A 14,054-nucleotide genomic window follows, 5' to 3' on the forward strand; every position below is an offset into this window, starting at 1 on the left:
AGAGGTAGTCCTTGCTGACCGACCACTTCTTCAACAACCATTCAAAGTTACAAAAGCACTGACTTAAAATTTGAGTGGGACTTAAAATTTCAAGGAATAACAGTCCTTGAAATTGTGCCCATCGCAGTGTCCATGCAGGCAAGTGATCATGATTCAGGCACTTGGCAACTGGCTTGCACCTAACAACGGTTGCAGTATCCCGTGGTTATATCATTATTTGTGGCCTTCCCTGCTGGCTTCCCACAAAGTCAGTGGGGACACTGGCAGGAAAGATTGTAAGTTGCTCCTGCTCCTGCCACTTTCCATCCCAAGGAGTCCCTGGGCAACAGGGTGAGCAGGTGACTAGCTTCACTCACACATGACATACACACACACCCAGCCTAGCTACATTCAAGCTGTGCACCCCTAGCCCCACCACCCTTGCACCTTATGCACACAACTCCACTGCAGTCGCACACCACAGAGCTGTGCACCCCTCAGCCTTGCCACACGCATGCTCTATAGCCTGAATCAGGGAGGGAGTGCTGCACTCACTGCACTGCAGTCCCGCATCACACCATTCCCTCCACCACTCAGCCACACTCCATAGCACTCACCTGCCTGCCAGCCTCCTTGCTAGCCACCAAAGGACAAGCTTGTGACAAGGACTTACAACTTCCTGCTGGCTTCACCATTGACTTTCCTTGTTGAAAGCCAGAAGGAAGTCACAAGTTTCAGTTCTGTAAGATGGCAACAGAGACTGATGCAAGCATGTGGTGTCTCGCTTTATGACCACACATTGCTTAGCAATGGAAATTCCAGTCTCAATTAGCATCATTTAGCAAGGAGTACCACCCATATATTGCTATTATTAAAAAAAAACCTCTGCTTTAAAAGAAAAAAAATCTAAGAGCAAAATCCATTCTTTTCAGGCATATATTTAAAGCTTTTTCTTTTGTTTATTTAATGTAAGCTGTTGACAAAAGAAAACATTGCCAGTATAAAAATCATGGTACCATGGTCCTTTGAACGAAAATGTAAATGTGTTGTCCTTTTACTAATAATGTGTCATTGAAATATTTTGAGGAGTATCACTGCTAACTTACTTGTTTCTGAATTAGTGGAAAAAACCTTTTGGTTTTGTGTTTTTGTTGTAGGTAGCTCGCTGTTGTTTCTGCTGTACTCCTGATGGAGATGGTAAGAATTCCATTTTCTTCTTCTGTGCAGATTTGTATTTTTTAAAACAGAGAAAGCGGGAGACTGTGAGTTCAAGTCCCACCTTAGGCATGAAAGCCAGTTGGGTGACTTTGGGCCAGTCACTCTGTCTCAGCTCAACCTACTTCACTGGGAAGGTGTGTTGGATATGTTGGCTGTCTTGAATTATTTGTAAAAATAATAAAGGCGGGATATAAATATTTATTTAGCTTACGGCATATAGCAATCTACAAACACTAGACACAATACAGTCCTGACAGCCTACTTTGCTAGTTCATTCTGTTCAACACTTGTGTGCTTATCCTTGGTGCACCACGGGGAGCAAATTAGCTTACACCGGTTGACTAGCGGCACTTGGGTTGCTGGTTCTTCCGGGCTCCCCCTCTGGTATCCCCTTGCCTCATGTTGCATTACCTCACATCCGGCCAGGTCCAGCACTGGCTTCCGCTTTCCGCACATATGAACGCAGCTACAGTATGTGTTTCCCACCAAAGTGGCGTCCATTTATCTACTTGTAATATTTCATGCTTTCGAACTGCTGGGTGGGCAGGAGCTGGAGAGCAAGCAGTGGGAACTCACCCCATCTCGCGGAGCTGGGCTTGAAGTGCTGGAGTGCAGACCATTTCTGGCTGGCAGTTCCAGCATTATTAAGCTGCTGCGCCATCGCATCCCGTCAGGATATATATAAATAAACCTGAGAACTGTCATGCTACATTTCTAATTCTAATTACCTTTGAATTTGATTGGTTTGTAGATTTCATAAGTGCTATCAACTTCACAAAAATATTTCATCATTTTTTAAACTGTTCCCACAGACACAGAAATAGATTCTTTTTAAAGCTGCAGTTAATAAATTGTGATTACTAACAGAAGTACTATGATACATTTTTGGGGATTAGTTTGTAATTTTCAGCTACTAGTTATTTGCCTTCACCCCTAGGAATTGAGATTTAAAGGCTACATGGGATACTAGTTTATCACATATTTGGGGTGGGAGAGAGCCTGTTTGACATATGGCAGCATTTTCAGAAACTTCAAATGCATATAGAGTCTCTTAAAACTTGAATACGTGTGTATTAAAAAGATTCTGTTGAAAGGTTATTTTTGTCATCTTAAAGCACTGCAGTTTTTCTTTTTTAGATTTGCTTCTGTGTGTGGAGAAAAACCATATAACCACACAAGAAGCTTAAAACTTAAAATATATGTTATAACCACAAGCATGTTGATTACAGACATAGCTTTAAAAAGAACATATCTGTGGATGGAAAACAGTATTTTTATCCCATCTGTTAGTGGAATATATTTTCTTTTGGAATTAATTATAATAGATTGCCATTAAATTGAGAAGAAAATTCTCAACAATGCGAAGAGTTGTAGTTCAGTAATAAAGTTTGCATTTGTGTGTCCTCCCACAAGTGGGAAGGATATCAAGGCCAGGGAGAAATGAATGTGAAATTTCACATCAAACAGAATAGCCACTGCAGAAAACATCCTTTGGCTCTCTTCCAGTCCGCATTCTTGACACTACTAATAATTGCTCAAGATCAGAAGTCCTAAACTTCAGCTCACAATGGCTTGACCAAAGACCAGCAACCATCAATTTAAGCAAAAATAGTCTTAAAGGAAGATAAGTGTGAAAGGGGACTAATTTAATATGGTTAGTTTGGCATACCACTTTAAGAATGGATTCTCCCCCTTCCTAATCTTTTTAGTTGAGTTTCAGTCAAGGCAATCCTAGCTGGGTTAACTCAAAAATAATCCCATCTCATTCATTAGGGATTTTTTCCAGGTAGAGTGTGTGTGCGCGCGTGCAAAATGTTTCAGAATTGAAATGACCCTGTTCAAATGCAAAATGGCTGTATCACTTTTTTCAGAAATGTTTTGAGGTTAAAACAGCTGTTGCAGGGCCATTCTATGCTTAAAACAGCTGTTTCAAACTCAACACTGGGTTATTTTGCATTGTTAACTTTATTCTAAGTATATGTTACTGATTTAGATCTAAAGTATATCATATTTCTCTTTCTATTTGTTTTACCCAGCTGAGGTTGAAGAGCATATTGGGACAGAAAGCGGTCAGAGAGTAATTTATGATGAAAAGAAAGGAACTGTATACAGCTATGCTTATTTCCACTTTGTATTCTTCCTGGCGTCTCTTTATGTGATGATGACTGTTACCCATTGGTTCCAGTAAGTCTCTCAAAACAAATGTACAGTTTGATTTTATGTAGTGGGAACCTCTCTGGTCCTCTTTCTCCAATAAGCACCTTCATAACCACTCCAAGACTGTCTAGCCTCCTGGAGAAGAATTTGGGAGGACTGCATGGAACTTAATGGGGTAGAAATGAAATTACACTCCTGGCTGGATTAATATATAAAACGCCAAATATAAAATGGCAATTGTGCACATAACAAAACCACAAGGGGACTTCCACCAGCCCCCTAATGCCTAAGAGAAGAGTCAGACCTTGATAGTTTCCTAAAGGTGAGAAAAGTTGGGGCTTGGGGGAGGTGGAGGGAGATCTCTCTAGGTACCATAAGATGATAAAAAAGTGAAAGACGCATGTTCTGGCAGCATATGAGCAGGCAGATGTTCTTGGAAACAGGTGGTCCCTCAAGAAACCTAGTCCTCTGCCAGGTGATGCTTATGGTAACAGGAGCTTCTGAATTAAACTTCACCTTTCACACCAGCTATTTGATGGCTTTAGGCAACTCATTATTCCTTCAGTGTAAGCCTCATTCCCTGTAAAATGAGATAAATAATTGTGGCCAGTTATATAAAGTTTGCTGAGATGATGCAATTAGATATTTTAAGCACACAACATTATAACTATAGCATAGCTTAAGTCCAAATCCATCTTTGTGTTTCTGGAAACAGGGTACATCAAATAGAAGTTATGTTTCAGAAGAAAATGTTTTAGATTTAACTGTTGCTTTGCAAATTAACAATAATGGATGATGGCTGGCATTTACAGAACTGTAATCTGAAATGGTTTGTTAAAACTGCATTTCTTATCATAGGTTTACAAGAAATGTAATAAAAATCAATTTCCTGATGTCTGGCCTGCACAAATTAGTTGAAAGCAGACTTCTATGCACGGGTTATCTTATCTGGGAGAAAGTAGCTCTGAACGGGTTTGAATATACAAATATTTCTTACGAGTGAGGAAACAGGATCCAGGGAAGTTCACTACAGTTTCTTTGAAATAAGTCCTCATAGAATTGCACCATCCTTCTAGAATTGATTTGTGTGTCAGCAAATTAGGTAACCTCCACTCCCTTTCATTGTAGTTATGAAAATGCTGCAATTGAAAAATTCTTCGCTGGAACCTGGTCCATTTTCTGGATTAAAATGGCTTCTTGTTGGGTGTGTGTCCTCCTCTACCTGTGGACTCTTCTAGCACCTTTCTGCTGCCCAACCAGAGGATTTTATGTTTGAAACTGCTTCTGCTACAGCTCCATTGGTTTGATAAATCATAAAGTTATCTGTATAATCATTTTCCTGACATTGATGGTTAGGATAGTGCTTCTCTCATGGAACACTTTACATTTTGAGACAGATTTTTTTTTAAAAAAAAAATTCAGTATCTGAATTTAAAGGACACTGAAGAAACACATCTAGTTCAATGTGGCAAGTCAGCTGGATCTTGAATATATGTTCATATGTGTTTGGTGTTCCATAATAAGTAATACACCTGAACCCTTTTATTTAGATGTATGAAAAAGAGTTTTAACACTTCACTGGATGAGATGTCATATTCAGTGGAAGAGTATCAGGCCAAGAAGGTTTTTATTCTGCAATAGATCTCATAGTAAATTATTACAAATCTGGATTGTGAATGAGAAAGAATTGTGGGTATAAACATATTTATATTAACGAAAAGCACCTTTTATGAATCATTGGGTGACATAACATGGAACCTGAAAATTTGACTGGGATGTGTAACACTGTAAATGTTGGTGCAATTAATTAACTATTATGAGCCACTGTGGGACTAGATGCATCTATCAAACTATTCAGTTAGGAATAGTGGACAATAAAGTAAGAATTCTGTGTTATCAAAGTATTTTTAATATAATCTTTTATTAAATTGTCTTTATCCTTCTTGCGTCTCTTCGGTTTCATCCTTAAATATATTTTGATGCACTCATATTTAAATTCAATAGTAGATAAATTAGGAAAAAAACAATTTCATTCAACATAATTTTAATATCACAGTTTGAACTGCTTTCATTTCCTATTCCTTATTTGGCATAAGATCTCTTTCTCATGCCTGTCAATTTCCAGTCCAAACATGCTTCTTTATTAGGAAGTAAGAACCATGAAATACACCAGAACTAGATTCAGATTAAACGTGTTTAGGATTACACTGCAATCATAAATTTAAGAATTAGCTTGCTAGGAAATGGGCATTACTGCTTTCTTTTGATTTATCTGTGGAAGCTCAATTGCCATGTGCTGGAAAAATTACACTAAAATTAATAGGATGATGCTGTCATGCTTTGGTTTTTGTGAACTATATATTACAACAGCTGCTTCCATTTAATATTTCTGATAAATGGAAACCAACTGATGATAAAAAGTGCCTGTTTTCAAAGCTAAGCAGGTCGATAAAGCTGCAATATTTTAATTTCAGAAATTAACAATTTGCTTTACTATTTTTATTTACTGCAGTTTCATCTTGGGATAGTTCTTCATATGCAACTCTTTTTTAATTTTTTAAACTTTTGATACAGTGTTGACCTTTTGTAAATATCCAGGGATTTTATTCAGAATTATACCTAAAACATTACAGTTTTTACTTGCATAAAGTAAAGGGGGAAGTTAATGGTTGAGACTTTGAGATGAATCCATTGTACAAGTCAAGCAGTTTGTGTTTTTGAAGTATTTTGTTGGAGTTTTCAAGAATAATTTCATATTCAAAAAGTATTATAGCTGTAATTCCTTGATCAATAAACTTGAGTTTGTTAAAAATTTCAATTACTGGTATGTCATATATTCACTGTCACATCCATTTATTTGTATCTTTTAGTTCAATTATCTCTTGGTAGCTTTTTTAGAAAAAAATTGGAAAATGTTAATCAAACCGTTTCAAGTAGGGGAGCAAATATTTCACTGGAAAGGGGATGTGTATTTTCTCCTCATTTTGCAGCATAGCTTTTCCACTGTATATTTAGACTTCTGAATCTTTTTCAACCTTTAATATATTTAATAATAATTAATTATATGCATATCTAAATAAAGTATCAGCAAGATTTTTATTCATATGGTGATTGATATAACAGTGGATACTGTATCTTCATTGATCTGCACTAATTGATTTCTAATGAATACAGGTAGTCCTCGTTTAGCAACTGCCTCATTTAGTGACCGTTCACAGTTGTGACAGTAATTAAAAAAAATAACTCTGCAACCAGTCCTTGTATTTACGTCTTTCACAGATCTGTAAAGCAAAGAATAGCTGAAGTAGGATCATAAGGTCTGGTGACAGTTGAGAGGCTTCCAGAAGAGGTACTGGCAAATCAGTGCCAGTAACTATGACAAAGATCAAGGAATCAGCAATGTAGGTCATGGCACAGCCATGTTATATGGACCATCCAAGGAGCCTGGATAGCTCTGAATACTCTTCAAGGGTAGCCCCATGTAGATTCTATTGCAGTATATGACCAGGTTATAAATGACAGAACACAGTAAAGCAAACCATCAAACAATAGAAAAGTAGGAAAAAAAGCTAAAACCCCAAAATATAAACAACAATATGAAGGCTATTTAGTTTGTGCTTTACAACACAATCTTTCTAGATTCTAGGAGGTTCTGAAAGGAAAGAGAAATAACAGGTTTTTGTTCAGTTTCTTGTGGGCTGCAGTGAAATACATGAAAAAATCCCATTGACAATGAAAATGAAACTAAAAGGAAAGAAAACAAATTTTCGTTCATACTCTTGTGGCTACATGGTAAGATCCCATTTGAAATGCATATAAAACTAGGGCAGGGGTAGGCTCAGGAATTCTGGGAGTTGAAGTCCACGAGTCATAAAACAGCCACGGTTGCCTACCCCTGAACTAGGGTTAGGGTCAGGGATAGGGTTAGAGTTAGGGTTAGCTCACTTTGGAGTCAGGGCTGGAAAATGGTGTGAGGGCTAGATTATAGGAAGGTCTCAAAGGAAAGAAGATAACAGCTTTTCGTTTGGACCCTTTTCTGAGCTGCAATGAAATACATGGGAAAATCCCATGGGCCATGAAAATGAAACTAGGGTTAGGGTTAGTCACTGGAGTCAGTGCTGAAAAATGGTGTGAGGGCTAGATTCTAGGAGATTCTGAAAGGAAAAAACAACAGCATTTCGTTCGGATTCTTTTGGGCCGCAGTGAAATACATGGGAAAATCCCATTGACAATGAAAATTAAAATAGGGTTAGGGTTAGATCACTTTGGAGTCAAGGGTGAAAAAGGTGTTCGGGCTAGGTTCTTGGAGGTTCTCAAAGGAAAGAATGTTCGGACTGGTTTGTGGACTGCAGTGAAATACATGGGAAAATCCCATTGACAATGGAAATGTGTTAGGGTTAGATCACTTATGAGTCAGGTGAAAAAGGGTATTAGGGCTAGATTCTAGGAGGTTCTCAAAGGAAAGAAAATGACAGCTTTTCATTCTCAGTCCTTTTTGAGCCGCACCAAAATACATCGGAAAATCCCATTGACAATGAAAATGACACTAGGGTTAGGGTTAGCTCACTTGAGTCAAGAATGTATATGGATGTTAGGGGTAGATTAAGGAGGTTCTCAATAGAAAGAGAATGAAACAGCTTTTCGTTTGGACTCTTGTAGACTGCAGTGAAATAGATGGGAAGATACCATTGACAATCGTAATGAAACTAGGGTTAGGGCTAGGCTTAGAGTTAGATCACTTTGGAGTCAGGGATGAAAACTGGTATGAGGGCTAGATTATAGGAGATTCTTAATGAAAGGAGAACATAAGAGCTGTTCGTTTGGACTCTTAGGGGCAGACGTGAAATACATGGGAAAATCCCATTGACAATTAAAATGAAACTAGGGTTATGGTTAGGACTAGGGTTAGGGTTAGATCACTTTGGAGTCATGGATTAAAAATGGTGTGAGGGCTAGATTCTAGGAGGATCTCAAAGGAAAGAGAACATAAAAGCTTTTCATTTGGACTCTTGTGGGCCGCTGTGAAATACATGGAAAATCCAATTGACAATGAAAATGAATCTAGAGGTAAGGATAGGGTTAGATCAATTTGGAGTCAGGAATGAATGTGGATGTTAGGGGTAGATTAAGGAGGTTCTCAATGAAAAGAGAACATAACAGCTTTTGGTTCTGAGTCCTTTTTGGGCCGCAGTGAAACACATGGAAAAATCAAATGGACAATGAAAATGAAACTACGGGTATGGTTAGGGCTAGGGCTAGGGTTAGATCACTTTGGAGTCATGGATGAAAAATGGTGTGAGGTCTACAGGTTAGGAGGTTCTCAAAGGAAAGGCAACATAACTTTTCGTTTGGACTCTTTTGTGGTCCTCGATGAAATATATGGGAAAATCCTATTGACAATGAAAATGAAGCTAGGGCTAGGGTTAGGGTTAAATCATTAGTGTTAGATCACTTTGGAGTCAGGGCAGAAAAAAGGGTGTTATGGGTAGATTAAAAGAGATTCTCACAGGAAAGACAACAACTTTTAGTTCTGAGTGCTTTTTGGGCCACAGTGAAATACATAGAAAAATCGCATAGACGATATAAATGAAACTACGGTTAGGGTTTTGGGCTAGGGTTACGGCTAGGCTTAGATCACTTTGCAGTCATGTATGAAAAAATGATGTGTGGGCTAGATTCTAGGAGGCTCTCAAAGGAAAGGGAACATAACAGCTTTTTGTTTGGACTCTTGTGGTCCACAGTGAAATACATGGGAAAATCACATTGACAATCAAAATGAAACTAGGGGTAGGGTTAGGGCTAGGGTTAGGTTTAGGGTGAGATCACTTTGGAATCATGGATGAAAAATGGTGTGAGGGCTAGATTATAGCAGGTTCTCAAAGGAAAGAGAACATAAAAGCTTTTCGTTTGGACTCTTTTGTGGGCCTCTGTGAAATACATGGGAAAATCCAATTCACAATGAAAATGAAATTGGTAATGACCTATAAAGCTCTAAATGGCTTGGGTCCGGATTATCTAAGGGAACACCTGCTGCCGGCATCAACTTCCCATCATCCTGTGTGCTCCCACAGGGAGGGCCTTCTCAGGGTACCACCAGTTAAGGAATGCCGGCGGGTTATTCCCAGGGGAAGGGCGTTCTCTGTGTGCGCGCCGGCCCTATGGAACCAACTTCCCACGGAACTCAGGACTGCCCCCGACCTTCGCTCATTTCGCCGGGACTTGTAAACCTGGTTCTTCGAGCTGTTTGGCCCAGACTGAGGGGTTTTAACTAATTTAATTTAATTGGGTTTTAGTTTAATTTCAGGGACTGTAATTTAATTATAGTTTTTAACTGCTTTTAATTTTTGTATGCTATGTATTTTAATTCTCCCTGTAAACCGCCCTGAGTCCTATGGAAATAGGGTGGTATATAAGTTTAAATAATAAATAAATAATAAATAAATAAATACATTGGGAAAATCCCATTCACAATGAAAATGAAACGGGTTAGGACTAGGGTTAGCGTTAGCATTGGATGACTTTGGAGTCAAGGCAGAAAATGGGTATTAGGAGTATATTAAAGGAGGTTCTCACAGGAAAGACAATATAACAGCTTTTTGTTCTGAGATCTTTTTAGGCCACTGTGAAATACATTGGAAAACATTATTCACAATGAAAGTGAAGCTAGGGTTAGGGATAGGGTTAGGGTTAGATTACTTTGGAGTCAGGGTTGAAAAATGGTGTGAGGGCTAGATTATAGGAGGTTCTCAAAGGAAAGAACACAACAGCTTTTTCTTTGGACTCTTTTGTTGTCCACAGTGAAATACATGAGAACATCCCATTGATGATGAAAATGAAACTGGGTTGGGGTTAGGGCTAGGATTAGGGTTAGGGTTAGATCACTTTGGAGTCATGGATGAAAAATGGTGTGAAGAAAGGGAACATAACACCTTCTCGTTATGAGTGCTTTTTGGGCCTCAATGACATACATGGAAGAATTGCATGGACAATATAAATGAAACTGCGGTTAGGGTAGGGTTAGGGTTAGATTACCTTCGAGTCAGGGTTGAAAATGGATGTTAGGAATATATTATAGGAAGTTCTAATTGGAAAGAAAACATAACAGATTTTCATGTGGACTTTTTTGTGGTCCACAATGAAATACATGGGAATATCCCATTGACAATGAAAAGAAAACTAGAGTTAGGGCTGGGATTAGGGTTAGGGTTAGATTACTTTGGAGTTAGGGCTGAAAATGGATGTTAGGGATAGATTATAGGAGGTTCTCCAAGGAAAGAGAACGTAACAGCTTTTTGTTCTGAGTCCTTTTTTGGCTGCAATAAAATACATGGGAAAATCGCATGGACAATGAAAATGAAATTATGGTTAGGGCTAGGGCTAGGGTTAGATAATAATAATAATAATAATAATAATAATAATAATAATAATAATAATAATAATAATATAATAATAATAATAATAATAATAAGAAGAAGAAGAAGAAGAAGAAGAAGAAGAAGAAGAAGAAGAAGAAGAAGAAGAAGAAGAAGAAGAAGAAGAAGAAGAAGAAGAAGAAACCCTATACCATTTCAGACAAATGGCTGTCCAGTCTCTTCTTAAAAACTTCCAGTGTTGGAGCATTCACCACTTCTGGAGGCAGGTTGTTCCACTGGTTAACTGTTCTAACTGTCAGGAAGTTTCTCCTTAGTTCTAGGTTGCTTCTCTCCTTGACTAGTTTCCATCCATTGCTTCTTGTACTGCTTTCAGGTGCTTTGGAGAATAGCTTGACTCCCTCTTCTTTGTGGCAGCTCCTGAGATATTGGAACACTGCTATCATGTCACCCCTCATCCTTCTCTTCGTTAAACTAGACGTACCCAATTCCAGCAACCGTTCCTTATATGTTTTAGCCTCCAGTCCCCCAATCATATTTGTTGCTCTTCTCTGTACTCTTTCTAAAGTCTCAACATCTTTTTACATCGTGGTGACCAAAACTGGATGCAGTATTCCAGGTGTGGCCTTACCAAGGCGTTGTAAAGTGGTATTAGTACTTCACGTGATCTTGATTCTATCCCTCTGTTAATGCAGCCTAGCAGTGTGTTGGCTTTTTTGGCAGCTGCAGCACACTGCTGGCTCATATTGAAGTGATTGTCCACTAGGACTCCGAGATCCCTCTCACAGTTACTACTATTGTGCAAGGTACCACCTATACTATACCTGTGCATTTGATTTTTCCTGCCTAAATGTAGAACCTTACTTTTTTCACCATTGAATTTCATTTTGTTAGATAGTGCCCAGTGTTCAAGTCTGTCCAGATCCTTCTGTATCTTAAGCCTATCTTCTGGAGTGTTGGCTATTCCTGCCAGCTCGGTGTCATCTGCAAATTTGATGAGTTCCCCATCTATCCCCTCATCCAAATCGTTGATGAAGATGTTGAAGAGCACTGGGCCCAGAACAGAGCCCTGGGGCACCCCACTACACACTTCCTTCCATGTAGATGCAGTTCCATTGAGAACCACTCGCTGAGTACGACCTGTCAGCCAGCTACGAATCCATCTGGTAGTGATGCTGTCTAACCCACATTTTTCTATCTTATCAAGTAGTAGGTTGTGATCTACTTTATCAAATGCTTTACTGAAGTCCAAGTAAATTATATCTACAGCATTCCTCTGGTCCACTAATTTTGTCACTTGGTCAAAGAGTGCAATAATATTTGTATGGCATGATCTGTTTTTGACAAACCCATGTTGGCTTTTAGTGATGACTTTGCATTAAGGTACAGGTAGTCCTCGACATAAGACCACAGTTGTACTCAAAATTTCTGTTGTTAAGTGAGTTTTGCCCCATTTTACAACCTTTCTTGCCATATTAGTTAAGTGAATTACTGCAGTTGATAAATTAGTAACCTGGTTGTAAAGTGAATCTGGCTTCCCCATTGACTTTGCTTGTCAGGAGGTCGCAAAAGGTAATCACATGACCTTGGGACACAACAAAGGTCATAAATATGAACCAGTTGCCAAGCATCTGAATTTTGATCACATGATCGTGGGGATGCTGCAAAGGTTGTAAATATGAAAACTGGACATAAGTCACTTTTTTCAGTGCAATTGCAACCGTTACAACTAAATGATCCATTGTAAGTCAAGAACTACCTGTAATATTTTCTGCCTCTTTTTACCTGATTTGAGCTTTTTATGTTGAAAACTATTTTTTCCTACATTGTAGGAAATCTTAGCCACTAGCTCGTACTATTTAAAACAATAAACTTTATTCACTATGAATGCAACAGTGATTTTTCTTTGTAATCCTGTCCTTGCATAAGTAGATGTGAGATTCAAAACCAGACAATTGGAGCTGTGAAATCAATAGGATGAAATGATACACAAAGAACAACCCACGTTTTCCTGTTTCATTGAGATTAATATGCAAGATGTATCATTTAATATCTTTTTCAGCTGTTATGCAAAGCTTGTAATAACCCAGAGAGACGTGTGTGTGGCATGTGTGTATTCATACACACCTACACACAGGTGTTTGTTGAAATATATATAAACATCCTCCAACACACACACACGTATATAAATACTCCAACAGACACCCTTGTGTGTGTCACCGTGTGCTGTGCTGAACGAGGATGGGGGAGGACTCTTAGGCCATTAAATGAATGCCTCTGCTTAGCAGCTATTTCAGCAGTCAGCAACTTGGCTGACTTCATGTGAAAGGAAGCCTTGGCTACTGTTCGCATCTTTGAAACCAGCGGGGAGTAGAAGAAGCTCAGCAGGAAAGCAGGGACTGGAGAAAAGATAAAGGGATGTGGGAGAAGCAGAAGCACTGATGTTTCAGCCCCAAGACAGTCCAGTGAACAGTAGATCACTTGCAAGCTAAATGTTTAACTGAAGAACAGTATGTGAAAACTGCAGGGGCACATAGTTCTTGCCTTCAGCCCTCTCGTTTAAAGGACAGGCGATAAAATCTTTCCTATCCTTTCAGATAGCTGGTTGCTATGATTCCAGCATCCTTTAACAGGGTTACACCCCCCCTACTCTTGGATCTATGTGGGCAATTGTGGGCACAATGTCTGTTTTGTATGCACAGCTGCTGAACAGTTGGTAACATGCTCCTCATTATTTGCTACATGCTTGCATGGGGAAGTTTCCTATGTGCATCTCTAAAAGTGTGCATTAAAAGCTGTTACGTTTTTGCCTTGGTATTATTTTTCTCTCATATTGGGAGCTAATTAATTAATTCAATCTATACCACAGAGTTTAATACATGAGAATAGGTCTGTATAATCTGTTGCAAGAGTGCTAGTTTCTGATTTCTGTTTTCTCCAACAAATGTGACAGCACAACACAATTAAGGCACCTCCAGTGAACATGGCCTGTTGTACTTATTTCAGCAAACTACATTTAAAGAATCTGCGGCTTACTACCAAGTGTGAATTAAACTGACATGTTATATACAAGTGGTTACTCTGGCAGGAAGGGGTTTAGAAATGAGACATGATAGTAGGAATGAAGTTAGTGATACATTTGCAAGGTCAGTGTGGGACTGATTTGCCGTAGAGCAATGTTTCTCAACTTTAGCCATTTTAAAATATGTAGACTTCAATCCCCAGAATTCTCCAGCTTTGCATTGGCAAAGATTGAAAAAGACACTGTGAAGGCAGAGTCGCCCAGAGGTTATTATACCAAGAAAATACATTAAGAACTTCATCTAATAT

The 14,054-nt window shown here is 38.7% G+C and overlaps 1 protein-coding gene across 3 annotated transcripts in view; it reads left to right on the forward strand.

Moving 5' to 3' along the window:
- SERINC5 (serine incorporator 5) overlaps positions 1-6,164 on the forward strand; it is a 39,038-nt gene extending 32,874 nt beyond the window's left edge. For 2 of the 3 annotated variants that reach the window (XM_081319810.1, XM_081319812.1), the window contains exons 10-12: positions 1,137-1,176; positions 3,234-3,381; positions 4,483-6,164. In XM_081319810.1, the coding sequence (XP_081175936.1) occupies positions 1,137-1,176; positions 3,234-3,381; positions 4,483-4,630 (336 nt within the window). In that variant the 3' untranslated portion in view covers positions 4,631-6,164. The other variant, XM_081319811.1, reaches the window with a different exon arrangement.
- Positions 6,165-14,054: the final 7,890 nt, after the last annotated feature.

This window comes from Vipera berus, assembly GCF_964194415.1.
Source record: "Vipera berus genome assembly, chromosome: 2".
In the NCBI taxonomy this organism is placed as follows: Eukaryota; Metazoa; Chordata; class Lepidosauria; order Squamata; family Viperidae; genus Vipera; species Vipera berus.